This window comes from Anas platyrhynchos, chromosome 6 (assembly GCF_047663525.1).
Source record: "Anas platyrhynchos isolate ZD024472 breed Pekin duck chromosome 6, IASCAAS_PekinDuck_T2T, whole genome shotgun sequence".
Classification (NCBI taxonomy): Eukaryota; Metazoa; Chordata; class Aves; order Anseriformes; family Anatidae; genus Anas; species Anas platyrhynchos.
Genome location: NC_092592.1, coordinates 7,140,864 through 7,155,463, shown reverse-complemented (window position 1 = coordinate 7,155,463; position 14,600 = coordinate 7,140,864). Strand labels below are relative to the sequence as shown.

Sequence of the window (14,600 nt, the reverse complement as noted above, 5' to 3'; positions counted from 1 at the left end):
CTGCATATAGCAAACCCATTTTCTGGGTAATTAGACCCCCAGTTGCTGCATTTCACTAATATTTAGGAGGGTGGGACCCCAAGCAGAAGGAGCTGAGCCCCCACAGCTTTGTTTCTCCCACTGCCCACCTCAGGGCAAGCCTTAGGAGCAGCACCAGGGGCAGCCAAGGGTGCCCCATCCTCCCCTCCCCAAATCCCTGCCTCGGGGCAAAACACGGCTCCTGCCACAAGAAATTTAGGTCTGCATACCCCAAATTCAGCCCCAAAACATTCTCACACCTTTGTGCATCTCCAGGAGCAGAAGCACCACTTGAAGCCTGGGCTGACGCTCCCCATCTCAGCCCCCACCTCCAGCTTTCCCTCGGGGACAGCAGCAAATACAGCCCCCCTGGGGCTATAAAAGCCCCAGGGAAGGTTTGCCCCGCTGATCCCCACCTCCTGAGGAACCCCTTCCTACAGTAACACCACCTCCTCGTGATGCTGACGAAGAGCATCCCCTCTCCAGACCTCCGGCACTCCACCGGCGTCGATATCCACGCTGCTCTCCATTAGCCACCTCTAAAAGGTGTGGGATTAAACGAAATGGCCCTTGGAATGATTTTGCTTAAGGCAGTCAGTAACACAATAAAGACAGACAGTGCCTCTCCTGGAAGCTCGCGCTCTCAGGGCTGTTAACCAGCTATTACTTTGGGTGGAAAACACCTCGATTTGGCTACCCGCAGCTGGCGCGGGCTCTCCAGGTGCCCCTTTTCCTTTGACGCATTGGTCCAAATAGCAGGGTAGAGCCAAAAAAAAAAAAAAAAAGCAGCAAACCTCTCCCTTTATCCCCACATTCCCATCATCCGTGATGTCCCCAGCATCCACACAGCACGTTCGTGCCCCGACCACCCTTCATCACCCTTCCTCCTCCTCCTCCTCCTGCCCCCCTGCTCTCCCATCCCCGTTCGGTGTCTCTCGCCCTGCTCACGTTCTGGATTCCCCCCGCTCCCCCTCCGCCTGTGTGTGTGTTTCATTACTTCTGGGTGAACTAGCTGACTAGAGGGTCAGTCCACCTGAAAATTGCTCTCCCCGGACCTAAATGAAACAGATGGGCATTGATGATGTTTTCAGAGGAATTAATCAGCCCGGGCTGGCGGCAGCGCCAGCAGCTCCGTAGTCCCCATCTCGCCTAATGAATTCCGAGCTCTCCGTCTTAATAGCTCCTGACAAGACTAATTTACTCCTGTAAGTGATTAGAGGGGGAATGATCTCTTAATTGTTGCTTAAGATTCCTCTAGGCATCGCACGCAGCGTGTGGGGATGCTCGGTTGGTGCTAGGTGTGCCTGAGCCCGGCCACGGAGAGCAAGGAGAGGGCTGGAGGGAGGCACCCGGAGCTGGCTCAGCACCCAGGGGCCTCACTCTGCACGGGGATGGCTGAGCCCTCCCTCCTGCCAGTGACACCAGCACCCGGTGCACCAAGCACTGGGGATGCTGCAGGAGGGTACCAGGACCCAAGGGGGAGCTTCAGACCTTGCTCAGCGCACTGCAATCACTTTAAATTATTTTTTTCTGTAATTTCACTTCTAAGACTTCAAGAATCCACATTATTTCTCCAATAAAGGTGCCACGGCAGTTCTGCTACTTGCACACCAGCTGGGACACGAGAAAGGTGCTGCCAGATGATGCCTTTCTGGAGTTAACACGCCTAACTCTGACAGCATCGACCAGCAGCAGGGAAAACCAACACCAGCAGCAGCGAAAAAGAAAACACAAATGTTGTTTGTCAACAGTTTCAAGGCTGACATTTCCCTCCGGTGCATCTGGGAACCAAATCCCAGAGCGCCAATATTCTTAAGAGTGAATTTCATTTCTGTACAGCGTCATACAAAGTTTAGGGGAAAAAAAAATAAAATCAAGCCCCAAACTAATTCCAGGAACGATTTTATTCACACAATATCTCAACGGAGAAGTAGACTGTCAGAAACCTTTCCCCATTTTCCACCAAAATAGAAGTTCAGTCCAATTCCCATAAGGTATTTCAAGCTCAAGTACTTCGAGAGCTGTGTGCTTGGTCAGGAAGCGTTTCCATTAAGCTGTTTCCAGCTCGCTCTCTCTCTCCTACATCTGCACAGCTGCTTTCTTCCCAGGGACTTCCTCTGGGGCAAATTCAGCACTAAGTGTATTTGCTGAGGATGCTGGCAATCGGGGGCAGAGAGCGCACTGGGGGAAGGAAAGGAGCCAGGTAGGAAATGACCGCTATGGGGTGGCTGTAGAGGGGCTTGAGAAATAACACGGGTGCAAGGCATGGGCAGGGGGAAAATTTAAAAAAATAATAAAATAAAATAAAAATCAGAAAACATTCCCACTGCATTCCTTCCTGTCTTTACATTGCTCGTAGCTTGCTTCCTGCAGTAACGTGAGTAAAGTAACCCGAGCAGCAGCTCTGAGTGGTGTTTGGCATTGCAAATAAACCCGAGCATCGCTGCAGGACCGAGCTCCCCAGGCAGGCTGCTGCTGCTCCAACAGACCTTTCCCTCAAGATGCTCCTCACACGGACCTCAGCAGCCAGGAGCATCTCTCCAAAACCAGGCAGCAAGACTCCAGGCCCTGCCTGGTGTCCCTCAGACACCACCCCAAACCCTGCAAAAGCTGCAGTCGAGGGGAAGCTGGAGACAAGACAAAAACCTCTCGGCGTTGCTGGATGCGATGGTTGAGCTGAACGAGCATTAGAGGAGACTCCTCCAGCCCCCGAGAGCGCTGGTGACAATCTGGGCACAGCACGAGCAGTCTGCTGAGGCTGCCACGCAACTGCATGGCCAGAGAAAGCAGGAGGTGGAGGTGGAAGCACAGGAGAAGGGGCCTCCATCACCTCCTGGCCGCCCTCCGCTGCTGCTCACGAGGGCTCACAATCGATTCCTCCAGCATTAAAAGCCAGTCATGAGCCCTGATTGAAGAGCACAAGTTTAATGGACTGAGAGCCTGGAAAGAGGCCGAGAACGACCAGGTCGATTTCTGCATTTACTACAAACCAATCACCAGCTAAATAAAGAAATAAAAATAAGCTACACCTGTCAATCAGAAGAAAACCAAGATTTATTATTATTTTATTTTTTTGCATCCAAGGGCACCAACACACACACGGACGTGCACCACGACCCTGCACACACTCCCAGGTCCCTGGCAGTGTATTCCAGCAACTCCATGCTCGGGTATTTGCAGGAGGAAAGGGAAAGCAAGTGCTGGGAGCAGGGCAGCATCTCAGCACCAGCCTGAGCACGTGGAGAACAGACCCGAGCAGGGGGCACTGATCTGTCCCTGGTGGTCACCACCTGCTTCAGGGACACCATGAGCTGTCCCAAAAGAACAAATGCACTAGGGCTGTCTTCCCTCCCCTCCTAAAGCTCTCCCAGCACGCTCAATTGTGATCTTTTTCTGGAGATCCTGCCCCCATCCCTGTGCCCTGGGCGCATCAGGAGCCTGCTGCCACCCAGGACCGAGCTGCAGCAGCAGCGTAACAGCCCCAGGCCGAATGACAAAACACCAAAACACCTCTCCCCGCAGCACGTGGGGTAATCAACCAAGCAACTAACAGCCAGAAAAGGAAGAAATCAGCTTAATCTTCCCACCTGCAGAGCATTTCGAAAGACACTGCTCTGAGCCTGGAAAAGACCAAACCAAAAGCTCCCCATGGCAGGCATGCGCCCTCCTCCCATCCCACCTGGGCAGCCGGAAAGGACAAGCCACAACTTCAGCCACCAGTCTGAATACACGGGCCAAAAAAGCCCCAAATGATCAGGTTGAATTGCTATTTTATTATTATTATTTATTTTTAAAAGCCTTGCCCAGCGTGGGGTTGGCAGGCCCATCCCGCCGGCGCACAGCACTTACCCACAGGGGTGTCCTCGTTGATCAGCAGGTAGGTGTCGAAGAAGTAGTTTATGAAGTAGGGCAGCCGGTTGCCCCAGCCTGGGAAGAGGACAAAAATTGGATTTTTTTTTAGTGGCCTCGCAAGGGCAGAAGAAAATCAGGGCAGAGAGGGGGATCAGACACCGCTGGCTGCAGGGATGATGAGGGGTGCCCCCAAACCAACCCCAAACCCGGCTGCAGAAGGGCAGGGATGGCTCCTACAGAAGCCACCACCTTTTTTCAGCATTTTCCTTGGCAGGGTGGAGGCAGAGGGGGGACCGAGAGCATCAATTATTGTTTTAGCCCGTGATTAATACCTTGCTTTGCTCCCACGGCTGAGAGCCTTTCGCCTTGTCAGCCATCCCTGCGAAGCCTCGCGCGTCTCCCTCCCTCCTCCCGTGGCACAATCGCCTTTCCCTCTAATTGCCTCCTTTCACCTCTAATAACCGGGCTCACTTATTTCTGCTCCCTTTTTCAGGCAGCTGGAGGAGCGGGAGCGCAGCCCCCATGCCACCGCCTCATTAGGGACACGTAGAAAGGGGCAAGAGGAGGTCTCAGCCCAAATCCCCTGTGCCTGGTTGGGTTGTTTGGAGCTAATGATGGCATCTCAGGAGGCTTTGGAGCTTGCTTGGACCTGCTGGCCATCACAGCCCTGTCTCTGCATGCCCTGCGCTCTCCTGCGAGCTGGCACTTGCTCCAGCTGGAATTGCAGGAGAGCTCGAGCAGCTGGGAGAGGAGTTATTTCCCGCACGGCATGTATTACAGCGCCGGTCAGGTAATCATTCTGCTGTTGAAAGCACGGGGAGAGTCCTGCCACGTGTTACAGTAATACCTCTGCTGTTAAACAGCTAACGAGCCTCTGGCTTCCATCCTTGCCTTTTGTCTGCTCCCTCTGACTGCCTGCAGGTTTTAGGTGCAGGAGGTGACCAAACACTGTGCCTGCTGCCACATCCACCATCAGATGTGACCCCTTGAGCCCACACCTGGAAGTTGCCAAGGTTTTCCCACTGGGATGCACCAGGAGCATCTGCTGGAGCCACCAGCACATCCTCCTCCTCCTCCTCCTCCTCCTCCTCCTCTCCCATCCCACCTGCCCTCCTCCAGGAGGTCTGCCCCAAAAAGTGCTGCAAGCAGGGCAGGTACCAGCCGTGAGCCCTACTTACCCAAAGGGACCAGCTCCAGGGCCAGGAGGCACAGCAGAAGGTTGCTGGCAGCAGCGGGACGCCTCATGGTTCCTGCCAAAGGAGAAACTCTCCGTTAATTTCGGACACCACGGATATTGCCTCTTCTACCCAAAGCGGGCTGGGGGACGCAGTCCTGCCCCAGCTGGCCCATTGGACACATGGACATTTTGCCAAAGCTCAGATTTTCTGCAGGACGCTTCACCGAGGAACCCCGCAGCACATCAGGGAAGCCAAGGAGCTGAACAGTTGCACCTCCACGGCTCGCTTGGTTCCTTCCCGTTCCCTCTGCCCACAGCCACAGCCCCAGGGAGAGGTTTGCTGACACCCTGAAGAGCCACCACTGCTTTTTTCCCCGTCCCTGCAGTCCCAACCGTGGGCACTAAATCAAAGCAGGATTAACCCAGCCAGAGGACCCTACACCTGCTCTCAGCCAGCCCCTGGGCATGCTTTATGCTCACTTCCAAAGCACGTTCACCCATCCCCTGCAGGGGATAAGCCACCGGGATATAAAGCAGCCTCCTCGCCCTGCCAGGGAGCCCCCAGCCCAGCCCCAGCACTGCGGGAAGGGGCGGATGCTCCTCCAGGAGCCTCGGAGGAATAGCTACGTGTATTTTATTTTTACTGATAGACGTGTCAGAGAAGACAGTTCATAACAACTCTGTCACCGTTTCCACAGAAAAGGCCTTAAATTCTAATTTCTGCAGCTATTTTACAGCGGGAGAGCCTCCAGGAGGAAAAGGGATGCACGCAGGTAGGAATAACAGCAGGGTGCGTTTTGGGGGCACCTTTAGGGAATTCAGCACAAGCCTGGGAAGATATCTGGGGTCAGCACTGCTCAACCTTCAGGATCAGTGTGCTGAACTCCCCCAAAAAACTTGAAGGTCCACAACACAGGCAGGGCAGGAGAATTCAAGCTGCCACCCCCAACATGTGCCCAAATTACGCGTGGCGTGCTCAAAGCATTGAGCCCCTCTGCACTGTGCAGGGCAGGGATGCCACCGAGGAAAGCACTAACTTTTCCCTAAAGCAGTGCCTCTACAAGCCCAAGTGAGCGGAAACATTATTTCCCAGCTTCACAGACCACGATTAAAAAGCAACAGGGCAGTGGAAAAACAATTTGTGCGATGCAGAAATAAAGGCGGCTGACAGCATCCCTTTCGAGTGGCGTGATAAATCTAAATATTGTATATTCCGAGTCAGTCACTTCATTATGTAAGTAATTGCCTGAAATGTCATTTTGATTTTTGTCTGTCTTCATTAACAGTGCAGCTCTTCACTGGCTCTCGGAGACGGTTCACTTGAATATTGCAAATTTAGGAGCGGGATTGAGAAGTCTCGGGGGAGAACTTTAGGATTGTGACTAAGAGCATATTAAATTGCACCTTGTGCCTGGCAGAGGCTCTTTGTAGGGAGCCTTCGGAGCAGCACGCAGCATAATAATGTCCCTGGGCAAGTCGTCTCCAGGAACTTAACCGTGGTCTCCTGGCTGCCAAGGCGCTAACGCCGAACCAGAGACTTCCCAACCGGTCCCCGAGGCACGGGAGGCAGCAGACAGCGCCGTATTAAACGGTGACAGATGCGAGTCGGAGGAGCCTCTACGGCTCTGCAGACGGCTGCTTTAGGAGTTGGGGGCTTGGAGGTTTAGGAAGCAGCTCCAGACCAGCAGAGCTTTTTAATCCCACCCATCCCAGATGCCTCCTTCGCTGGGAAATGCCACGGTTAGGGGTGCGGCGATGCTGCGCAAATGGCACCCGCCACATTTAGGAGTGAAGTTATCATGTAGAAATTGCAGGGAGCGCTGAGCACGGGACACCACCGTGGTTTTCCTGCATGCTGGCTCATGGACAGAGCAAAAAATTGATGAAATCACGGAATAATCTCGGTTGGAACAGACCTCGAGGGTCACCAAACCCAACCACCAGCCCAACACCCACACATCTCACCTCATCTCTCCCTACCGAGCCCCCCACCGGGTGTTGGGAGCTGCTTCTCCTTTGGCTCTGGAGGTGTGCAGCTCCGAGACAGACCCCACAGAAGGTCCCCATGCCAATAACACATCCATCAGGAGGATCCCACCCGCCTGGCCAGGAGGAGCAGCCACCAACCACCGCGCGCTCTGCTCCGAGCAGAGCTGGCAGCCACGCGCCCAGAGCCCGCCAGCATCTCCCCTCCAAGAAATACGGACAGGAGCAGAGCTGTGCCGAGGCTGTGCATCACTCCCGGGGTGCTCGAACGTCGCCTTCCAGGCTGTGCACCTGTACCGGTTATTTTTACACACGCTGCTGGGGGGCTCGCACAGCAAAGCGGTTTGCACGCACACAAAACACCCGTAATTGCCTCCGTTGGAGCAGCAGCGGCTGCGCCACGCTGCCAGAGATGCTCTTGCATTCGAGCCGCTGGTGCTCCCAAGCAGCCCCCAGCCCCTTTTCCCCCCACCTGGTCCCCTCTCCCCCAGCCATCGCCGCAATATCCGCGCCTCGAATTTATCACGGCAGCCTCCCCGTTAGCTCCGTGCTGTTCCAGGAGCATAAAGGAGAAATGAGAGTGTAAATCAAAGCGCCTCCCCCATGGCTTTGTCATGCAAGGAAAAAAGGTACACAGGTTCTCTGCTCCTTCCCCAAAAGCATCTTCTCCGGGGACACAGAGCAAACAACGGCTCTGCCCCATGGCTGGTCCCAAAAATCAGCATTCAGCGCTGCCCACCAACAGCATCTGCTCCTAGATGGGCTCAATCCCCCCCGGAGATGCTCCATGAATCCCATCACACCCAGGGCACTGAGCCGTGAGGGTCACCACCAAACACGTACGGGAGAATCCCCTCCTAAAACCCACTGCAGAGCCAAGGTGGGGTCTGCGGGGAGCCCCCACCAACACCAAGCCCCCCACCACACATCCCAGCCTCTCCATCCTGCCATTCCCCCAGCCACAAGCACTGCCAAGAATCCACTTCTTGATTTAATTCCTCGTGACTCCTTAGCTAGGTCTCCGCAATAACTAGGATTCAAAAGGTGAGGGGGGGGGGGAAAAAAAAAGTTAAATTTTTTTTCCCCCTCCATGTATTGGCATGAGCAATACACAAATCATAATTCCTAAAAATAACAAATTGCAGAACAGGGTAATCAGAAGTAAATTGATATTGATAAATAAGCTTTTCTTCCACGCAGTAGGTGGTTTATTTTAATCTAATGAGTTTTATATTTTCTGAGCTTTCAGATTCCATGATGAAGAGCCGTCTGCGCTAGAATTACGAAGCACTCTGAAATATTGTAATTTTATGGCTCATTTTGTCAGGACTCTTGAAAATGAGATTTGTTCCCAGTGAAAAAACTTGCCCTTTTTTATTCTATTCCCCGCGGCGAGGGGAAAAATTCCCCCGTTAAATAAACACGGGCCAGCACCTCGGCGGGGAGGGTGGGTGCCCAGGGAGCACCGCCGCACCTGGGGACAGGGACTCAGGGTGCTGCCTGCTTTCCTCTCAAAGCCCAGAAAAAAGCTTCCCACATTTACACCAGCTCAATCCTCTCCCGAAACAAGGAACAGAGTTGAAATGTTGGGAGCTGCCAGAAATTTTTTATTTTTTTTTTCTGATAGGAAACGAGCATTATCTGCAAGGCAGCGCGGGCTTATCGGATAACCAAAGGCTCCGGTCCAAAAGCAAACATCCCATTTGAGCAGAAACGTCTGGGCAAGAAAACTTTGTCCCACTTGGAAGGGAAAGGAGCTCTCCAAGAGCCATAAAGCAATCCCAACAACCCCACAGCCCTGTCCAGGCAGCAGGCTTCAGCTGTGGTAACCCTACAGAAAGCCACCTAGGAACAGAGCTGTGGGGCTGAGCATCAGTTGTACCTGGCAATATCAATATCAGGCAATATCCGATCACCCCAGGATCTTTGGGAAGGGGACACATCCCCTGCTGCAGCATCCTTCCTCCGTGAAGGCACCATTTGTCTTGGCTCAATGCAAAATGCCTGATTTTTTAATTTATTTTATTTTTATTTTTGTCTAGGGCAGCTCCGAGCCTGCAGCTCCAGTTGCTACGATGCCTGGGGTGACTAGCAACCATTTTCCATCACAAAAGCTCTCCTCCCAGGCAGGAGCAGCCCAAAAGCAGGAGGTAAGGAGACCAACCAAGCCAGCGGGCTCCCCAACAAGGAGCCGAGGTGGTGGAGATGGAGCCACCAAGGAGCAGATGGTGCCAGCGTGGAAAGGGAAGGTGGAAAAAACAGCCAAAAACAGAGCTTGGCAGAGGCAGGGCTACTTAGGGAAAAAATAAAAAATAAAATGATAAACCCTTAGCCTCAAATGCTGCCATGCCAGACCCCAAAAGCAGGAGGAGCAGGATGAAAACTGAAGGTGTCCAGCACCCCTGGAGCTGCTCTGATTAGGGGCAGCTCAGCACCTGTCTGTCCAAGGCTTCGCAAGACCCCAGCCACAGCTGAGCACCCTTTAAGGTGCCCAGTCCCTGCCCTGCACGCCCTCCTCAGGGCTGCAGCTCCCCAGGCACCAGCAGCCCCTGATTTCCACCAGGAAACCCATTTCCCTGGTGATTTAGACCCCCAAAGGGCACCTTTCTCCCCCAAAGGGTATTCAGGTGATGCAATGGCTGGAGTGGGGCAAAGCAATTCAGATTCAGGATGGAAAAAGCCCTGCTGAGAGCCACAGGACCACAAAACACTGGAAGCCAGGCAAAAATGCTGTTCCAGCCCCTGGTGATCACCGAGCCCTGGGTAATATCCCAGATATCTGCAAGACTTGGATGAGCCTCGTGGAAAAGCACTGGGACTCCCCGGCTCAGCTGCACAGCCCACGAGCTGAAATAGGATCCTGCAGCAGCGCGAGCGCAAAAGCATGAATCTTAAATATTTGTAGGTTTTGGGCCACAAAGGTCCCAAACTAACCCTTGTCCTCCTGCAGCGTTGTTGAGGACGTCACCAGAGGAAGCAGGATGCTGTAGGGAGAGAAGTTCTAGGACACACACTTTCAACTACTTGTGCTCAGACCCCAAGCAAGCCTTTAGTCCCAAAACAAACCTCCAGAAAAATTTGGAGAGAGCACAGCCCGTGCCCAAACGCTCCCCGCAGAGCAGGGCTGCAAGCAGCTGGGATGCTTCCCACCCTAACGAGAGGCCACAGCCCGTCAGCAAGTCAGTCCCACAGCCTCGTTTACAAAGAACCAGTGCTCGAGACCAGCTGGGCCAAATATTTCAGAAACTTGATAAATTCAGCCCTTTTGAGACATCCTCGCCACCCCGGCTGCTCCGGGGGAAGTTCTCCCTCATTCTCTGCCTGTCCCTATCAAGGTGGCAGGGAAGCTGCCAGACCTCAGGCTGGGCACCAGTTGGGAGAAGCAGAAGCCGTTCCTGGTGCTACCACACCCTTATTTTTGGGTACAGCCCCTGGGGGACATGCAGCCTCCCTGAGCTTCGCCTAGGTGCCCTTCCTAGGTCCAGGCTGGCTCTGCAGCTCCTGCTTCTTGCGAGCATTGTTTCTCTCACTTATCACCAAAAAAAAAAAAGTGAGAACATCAATTTTTACAGTTGCCCATAAAGGGAATGTTTTACAACTCGCTCCTAAAGCACCACATCGTGCTCTGATGACACGCTCTCGACTCCGTGCCGCAAAGTGCGCGGCGTGCCCTCCGAAACCAGGGCTGGGGAGGGAGGGGGTGGCAAAGCAGAAAAAAATCCGATTGTGGAGGGATTTCCTCCCCAGGGGAAGGGGGAGAGGCAACATTCAAACTCCCTCCCTCATCGCCCGCCTGGATTTTGACAAAAGCAGCTTTCCCATGGGGCTGGCACACGGAATCAAGCGTGCTCCAGCCCCTGCACCGACCTGTGCACGATGCGCTGGGGACATCGTGGGCACCCCCGCACCTGGAGAGCTTTGGGGGCCTCACAGCACAGCAAAACACAAGCAAACGACACCAAAAAGGCACCAGCATGGAAAACTTCCCATTCCAGGATAACACCCCACCAAAAAAATAATAAAATAAATAAAAGAGGCAGCTCAGGGAGGTGGCAGTGGTTGGCACGAGGGGGCTGGCAGCACCATTGTGGGTTTTTTTTTTTTGGCAGGTCTTTACTACCAGCACCACAGATTTTTGTATTTGCCCAATTAAGCACCAATAACAAAGCCCCATACCTGTATTTTTAGTTGTCACTGGGCACAGACTCTTATTTACCTCCCTGGAGCATCCCCAACCTTCGGCACTGGATCGGAACAAGAGGGTCGGTGCCGGGCTGATCAAACCGAGGAAAAGCTGTCCCTGCCTCACAACCTGAGCTCTCCTACTGAAGCCCCGAGTCCTCTGATTAAAAGGGAGGCTAATGTAATTTAGTGGCCGTTTTTAACGGGGAGCAGACCACGCTCTTGAAGTTTGAGGATTTTCTTTAAATAAAAGCCGCAGCCGGCTCGAAGCTGGAGATGCCTGGGCAGCACCGAGCTGGATGCGCACGGGGGTCAGCTTTTGAGGTGGCCAGGGAAGGATTTATTTAAATAAAAGAGGACTGCCCGGCTTTGTCAGAGATTAATGAAAAGATGAGCAAGCAGAGGAGTAGGGGAAAAAAAAAAATCTTAAATACAGCATTTTCTCAAGAAATAACAAGAAACCGCTTGGGGCGAGTTGGGCGCTTTGTAAAGCTGTTTTCCCGTTTAATATGGATTTTGGAGGGGATTAAAGAAATCTCTTTCCTTCCAATTGAGCCCTGCTTGGCCACTGCCAGCCCCGAGCACCCCTCGGAGGCGGCTGCAGCCCGGCTTTAACTCCAGCCTCCCGCCCGCTCCCGCACTCGCTGCCTTTTGCACAAGTTCAGCCCGGGAAAGTTGACGGCGTTTCCCTCCTCCTTTAATCCAGGCTCGAAATCACAAAGCGGGGAGGGGGATAAAGGGCTGGGGAGGGGGTTGCTTTGTGGTCTGGGGTCAGACCAGCAGCCACAAGCCCCCCCCCTTATTTTTTTTTTCCCAAAGGGAGGAGAACTGAATGCTCTGGCTCCTGCCATGGAGAGCACGGCGCTGAATCCTCCCTAGCTCCTCTCTCCCAGCCACCCCCCAAAAAAATAAAATAAAATATATATTTATAGCAATAACGGTGAGGATGCTCACCCCAAACAAGTTGTCCCCTCGGCAAAACAAAGACGCTGGGGAGAGATAAGGGGGCTCAAAACCGGGGGGGGAAAAAATAAGGGGTGGGGGACAGGACATCCCCGCGCACCCCTCCCGTGCAAACCCACGCGGTGCCCGGCGGGGGGGACATTACCTGTGGCGGGGCGCTGCCCTTGGGGACATCACCTGTGGCGGGGGCCGGTCCCAGAGCCAGCCCTGAGCCCCCCCCCCGGCCGCCAGCCGCGCCGCCGAGCGAGCCCAGGCAGCGGCAGCAGGAGGAGGAGGAAGAGGAGGAGGAGGAGGAAGGGGTGGGCAGGAGCCCGAGCGGCGCAGCGGAGGCTGGCGCAGCGCCCCTCGCCCAGGTAAGGGGGGGTTCAGGTCCCCCCCACCCCCAGCAGCCTGCCCCAAAACCCCTGCTCGGCACCCGCAGGGGCTGGGGACCGCGCTCAGCTCCCCGGGGGCGCAGGGTCCGGTTGGAGAGGGACCCCTGCACGCCCCCCCCCGCCTCTTGCAAAGAAACTTCAGGCCGGGGAGCGTCAAGTTTTGCCCCAGCCCCTTCTCCCAAGCCCTGCGGGTGCCGTTTCGCCGTGCTGGCAGACCGGGGGGGCAGGGTGTAAATGATAGATGAGCAGGAAGGCGATACGGGCAGCTCCGCGCCCTGGGCGCACAGCGGGTGCTGCTCCTCTCCCTTGGGTGCCTCGGTTTCTAACGCAGCGGTAGCATCGCGCTGCTGCCCACACACGGCTCCAAACCTTTCTTCCTGAGGTCCCCGCTGACCCCACGAGTGACCACGGCGCACCCGTGGCCTCGCAAGGAGCTGGGTAGGGACAGGAGGAAGGACGCGAGCCCAGCGGGATGAGGGTTGCAGCAGTCCCCTCCCCACGGAGGGGTTGGTTGTCACCCCACTGTGCTCACAGTCACAGCTCCTGCTTGCCCAGGGCCCTGCATCCAGAGGGGCATCAGCTTTCGGCAGGATATTTGTCCCTAAAAGCCGGGGGAAGAGCAGGTGGCTTCCCCACACCTCGTCTCCATCCTCAGCCTGATCCCCGCAGGACATCACAGGGCAGATCCCTGTCCCCAGCCCGAGCCCTCCCTACAAAGGCCCTAAAGACAGCAGCCAGATTCACCACTTTCGCCCCATTTCTCATTCTTTTTGGAAGCAAGAGAGCCCCATAAATCCCACCTGGAACAAGGCAGCCCCCCAAATGGACAGGGCTTTGGGTCCTGCCCTGCAGGCATATACAAACCCACAGCCACCCCTGTCTCAGGGGACCCCACCCCAATACCCCACCCCGAGCAGCTCCTAATTAAAACCCCAAATGAGCTGTTTCCATCCCCGAAACCCCTTGTGGAGCCACACGCTCACCTGCACATCCCTCCTCCTGGAGCTGCAGTGGGCAAAGCCCTCGGCAGGAGCAGGAGGGGATAATTAAACCCTTGCCTCTCCTGCACAGCTTCTGCTAATTATGCAATTACCTCGGCTCCTCCGCCGATTGATTTGGGTCGGGCAGGGGGCTGCTGCCATGCCCCCACAGCCATGGGGAGCCCTTGGGATTTGGGAGCCCCCCCAAAGTGCCCGTAGCACACAGCAGAGCCAGCCCTGCACCAGGCAGGATGTGACACCCATGGGGAGTAACGAGAAGTCCCCGAGGTGCAGCTCACCGAGAAATAACGTCCTCACATCGTGCCCAGGTTTGCTCTCAGGTTAATGATCCCATTTAAATTAGGCAAATTTCTGCATTGCTTAATTCTCACCCCATTCCTAAATGCCACAGCCCTCAGCCTGCTACCCGTCTCGCACCCAAACCAGTTTTGTTTTGCTTTTTTGCCGGACTTCAGCAAATTCACAGCATTAATTTGTGCAGCACTCACACTGTGTGTGTGTGTTTTTTTTTGTGTGTGTGACCACCTGTGCAATGCTGCTGAGCACAGGGGCTGACAGAGAGGCATTTTTCTGGTGCGAAATTAATTTCCAGGTCCATTTCCCATGGACTTTGAAGGCCGGTGTTAGGATCGTGATTTTTTTTAGGGGGTTGTGAGTGAAAGGCTGACGAGGACTCTGAGCGAAGCGGTGGGGTGGCTGGTGTTTCCTCCCTCTGCAAAGAGCCGAAAGAGCAGCTGATTTCTTTATTTTCCTTTAAAAGTGGAGAATCAGCGCATTTCAAATCCCAAGTTTATAGGGTGATAGCTTATACCAGGGGGGAAGGAAACGTGTTTGGAGACGGTGGGCTGGGTGCAAGCCTGCTGGCTGTGCCCCTCTCCATCGGCTGGCACCTCCAGCCTCGGGAAGAGCCACGCTTGGGGGGCAAAAAGCGAGGGGATCCATTCCCCTGGGCGATTATCGCGACAGGAGGCAGAGCCGAGCCCCTTGTCCCTGCGGGGCACCAGGAGCATCCTTCCCTCTCCCAGCCGGTTTTTGCTCCCGTTTCCA

The 14,600-nt window shown here is 54.7% G+C and overlaps 1 protein-coding gene across 2 annotated transcripts in view; it reads right to left on the bottom strand.

The window, feature by feature from the left end:
* Positions 1–13,562, bottom strand: part of CDH23 (cadherin related 23) — a 126,239-nt gene extending 112,677 nt beyond the window's left edge. Inside the window, exons 1-3 of one of the 2 annotated variants that reach the window (XM_072040336.1) lie at positions 13,536–13,562; positions 5,049–5,120; positions 3,868–3,945 (exon numbers count right to left, since the gene is read on the bottom strand). In XM_072040336.1, the coding sequence (XP_071896437.1) occupies positions 3,868–3,945; positions 5,049–5,115 (145 nt within the window). In that variant the 5' untranslated portion in view covers positions 5,116–5,120; positions 13,536–13,562. Of the gene's footprint in view, positions 1–3,867; positions 3,946–5,048; positions 5,121–12,323; positions 12,468–13,535 lie in introns of those variants that run through there. The other variant, XM_072040335.1, reaches the window with a different exon arrangement.
* Between the last annotated feature and the right edge of the window lie 1,038 nt (positions 13,563–14,600).